The sequence below is a fragment of the Penaeus vannamei genome, chromosome 17 (genome assembly GCF_042767895.1).
Source record: "Penaeus vannamei isolate JL-2024 chromosome 17, ASM4276789v1, whole genome shotgun sequence".
Classification (NCBI taxonomy): Eukaryota; Metazoa; Arthropoda; class Malacostraca; order Decapoda; family Penaeidae; genus Penaeus; species Penaeus vannamei.
In genome coordinates, this window is record NC_091565.1 from 31,261,037 (window position 1) to 31,263,536 (window position 2,500).

The 2,500-nt window shown below is 39.2% G+C and overlaps 1 protein-coding gene across 2 annotated transcripts in view; it reads right to left on the reverse strand.

Moving 5' to 3' along the window:
* LOC113810016 (protein smoothened) overlaps positions 1-2,500 on the reverse strand; it is a 20,211-nt gene that overhangs the window by 10,736 nt on the left and 6,975 nt on the right. For both annotated transcript variants that reach the window (XM_027361701.2, XM_027361702.2), the window contains exons 5-8: positions 1,591-1,686; positions 1,095-1,304; positions 707-879; positions 226-344 (exon numbers count right to left, since the gene is read on the reverse strand). In XM_027361701.2, the coding sequence (XP_027217502.2) occupies positions 226-344; positions 707-879; positions 1,095-1,304; positions 1,591-1,686 (598 nt within the window). The remainder of the gene's footprint in view (positions 1-225; positions 345-706; positions 880-1,094; positions 1,305-1,590; positions 1,687-2,500) is intronic.

The following is a 2,500-nucleotide window of genomic DNA, read 5'->3' on the forward strand; positions in this document are numbered from 1 at the left end:
GGCAACTGGAGTACAGAAATTGATATTTATTTGCTCTTTTTTCTTACTTCATATTATATTCAATAAGTTTTAGTATGGATGACTGATGCCTATTAAATATGGCTACTTCAATCTTGCATCATCCATGATCAGAAAATAACTTGCAGTGTAATATGTAAGTGTTTCAGTTCTCAACAGAGGACATTCTACCATAAAAATGACATGCAAAATGAAACACATTCTTACCATAAGACTTAAAGCTAGTGTGCAAAGAATATGCCAAGATAATCAGCCACATTCCCCCTGCTACCATGAAGTAGTAAATGCAGACAAACACAACCACACATGACAGGTTTCCACCCGAACTGTTGGGAGAAAATGCATAATATACCCTAATTTCTATTTTCAACAAATATTATATACTCTTTTGTTGTGCCATCCTTGACCAACAAAAGAAGAAGATATTCTCTTCTGACACAACCGTACAGATTTATTAGTATAATTATTTGATAAAAACTAAATCATATACTAATGTAATACAAGTCCAACAGAAACCCTTAGATATTTAATCTAAATCCTCTCAAATATATATTCACATTTGTAGCTGAAAAAACCAACTTTGAGAACAGCACTGTATTTGCAAAGCAATTACTCATATTCTTCTTAACAAACAAAATGGTTCTTAATTAAACACAGTAACACTACCAAAACATTACCACTACACTACCTGGGCTCAGCTTGTCGAAGAGTGCCATCTGAACGGCAAGTCAGGTCCTGACGTACCCCAGGGTGGAACTGGACCATGAAGCCTATGCTGGCTATCAAGAAGCACCCATTGATGTAGAAGATAATTAGCACAGGATATTTGTTTGCTGCACGCCAGTCTATCAAATATGTGAGCTGAGGAGCAATAAGAATGTGTAAGTAATCATGAAGTTTATATGACAAGGGAAAATGAGCTTGAAAAGATATTAACTTTTCCATCATTTTCATATGCATACAACCTACACTTCATCCCTTCCAAATGCAAGTTCCATTCCACTTATTTTCATCATCCAACAAACTACATAATTTTCCTACACCAAGAAACACCACCACCACTACCACCAACGTACCACTGTCAGAGCAGCACAGGCAAGACATATCCCACCAATTGTGGCAACAAACTGGTGCAGATCCTCATGCTCCTGTGAAGTGAAGATTGGATTCGCACACTGTATGCCACATCCTTTAACTCCCTCATACCAAGAAGATTCCTCTTCTGTAGCAACGAGTGGTGGAACACACTGGCCAGTCGTATTGAACTTGAGTTCCCTTGCGCTGTTCTGTGAGAGGTTTGGAGTGTGTTCAGTGACAAACAACAAGAAACTACTGAATGGATAACTAAAAGTAATATATTCTTTTTATCTACAAGTCTGATAATTCTTAAGAAAATAAAAAGTAAACAAGAATCTTGGTCAATTCCCCCTTCTCCTTTCTTGTATCCAAGTTCTCTCTTGTCATTCTTTCATCCCCCATCCTCCAGGCCTTCTCAATACACAGACACAGCTAAACAAACATTAAGACTTATCCTGCAAATCATAAATATATAGGCTAGGGACATGTACATACCTTACACTTATGCGGGAAATCTTCCTTGCACCTTAAATAAGGGGGCCAATCTTCTTCCACAAGACGGCACGGACCTCTTGTGATTACGCACATCTTCTATTTGGGAAATACAAGTTTCATATTACTAACAATCCTACCTAAAATTTACCCCTAAGACATGTATAAAGACTTTCAGAAAAATCAAATGCCATTTCCCTTTCTTCTTTTTTTCTTTTCAGGTCTAAACAAATAATAAAAAATACATCTCTATTAATAACAAGACCATAAACCCTCATGTTTCATTTTTCAATTACTTGTAAAAACAAGAAAGAAAAGGAAGAAAAAATCATCCTTATTTCTGAACAAAAAATGAAATAACAATAATAATGAAAATGATGAAATGATCATGATCATCATTCACAGCATCATCATTAAAAGGAAGACAATCAATAATGAAAGGAGGAGGAGGAGGAGGAGGAGGAGGAGGAGGAGGAGGAGGAGGAAGAGGAAGAAGAGGAGGAGGAGGAGGAGGAGGAGGAGGAGGAGGAGGAGGAGGAGGAGGAAGAAGAGGAGGAGGAGGAGGAGGAGGAGGAGGAGGAGGAGGAGGAGGAGGAGGAGGAGGAGTAGGAGGAGGAGAAGAAGAAGAAGAAGAAGAAGAAGAAGAAGAAGAAGAAGAAGAAGAAGAAGAAGAAGAAGAAGCAGAAGGAGACGAAGAAGAAGTAGAAGAAGAAGAAGGAGGAGTAGCAGAATGAGGAAGAAGAAGCAGTGGAGGAGGTGGAGGAGGAGGAGAAAGAGGAGGAGGAGCAGCAAAAGCAGAATGAGGAAGAAGAAGCGGAGGCGGTGGAGCAGGAGAAGGAGAAGGAGGAGAAGGAGGAGAACGAGGAAGAGGAAACAGAAGAGGAGGAGGAGGAGAAAGAAGAAGCAGAAGAGG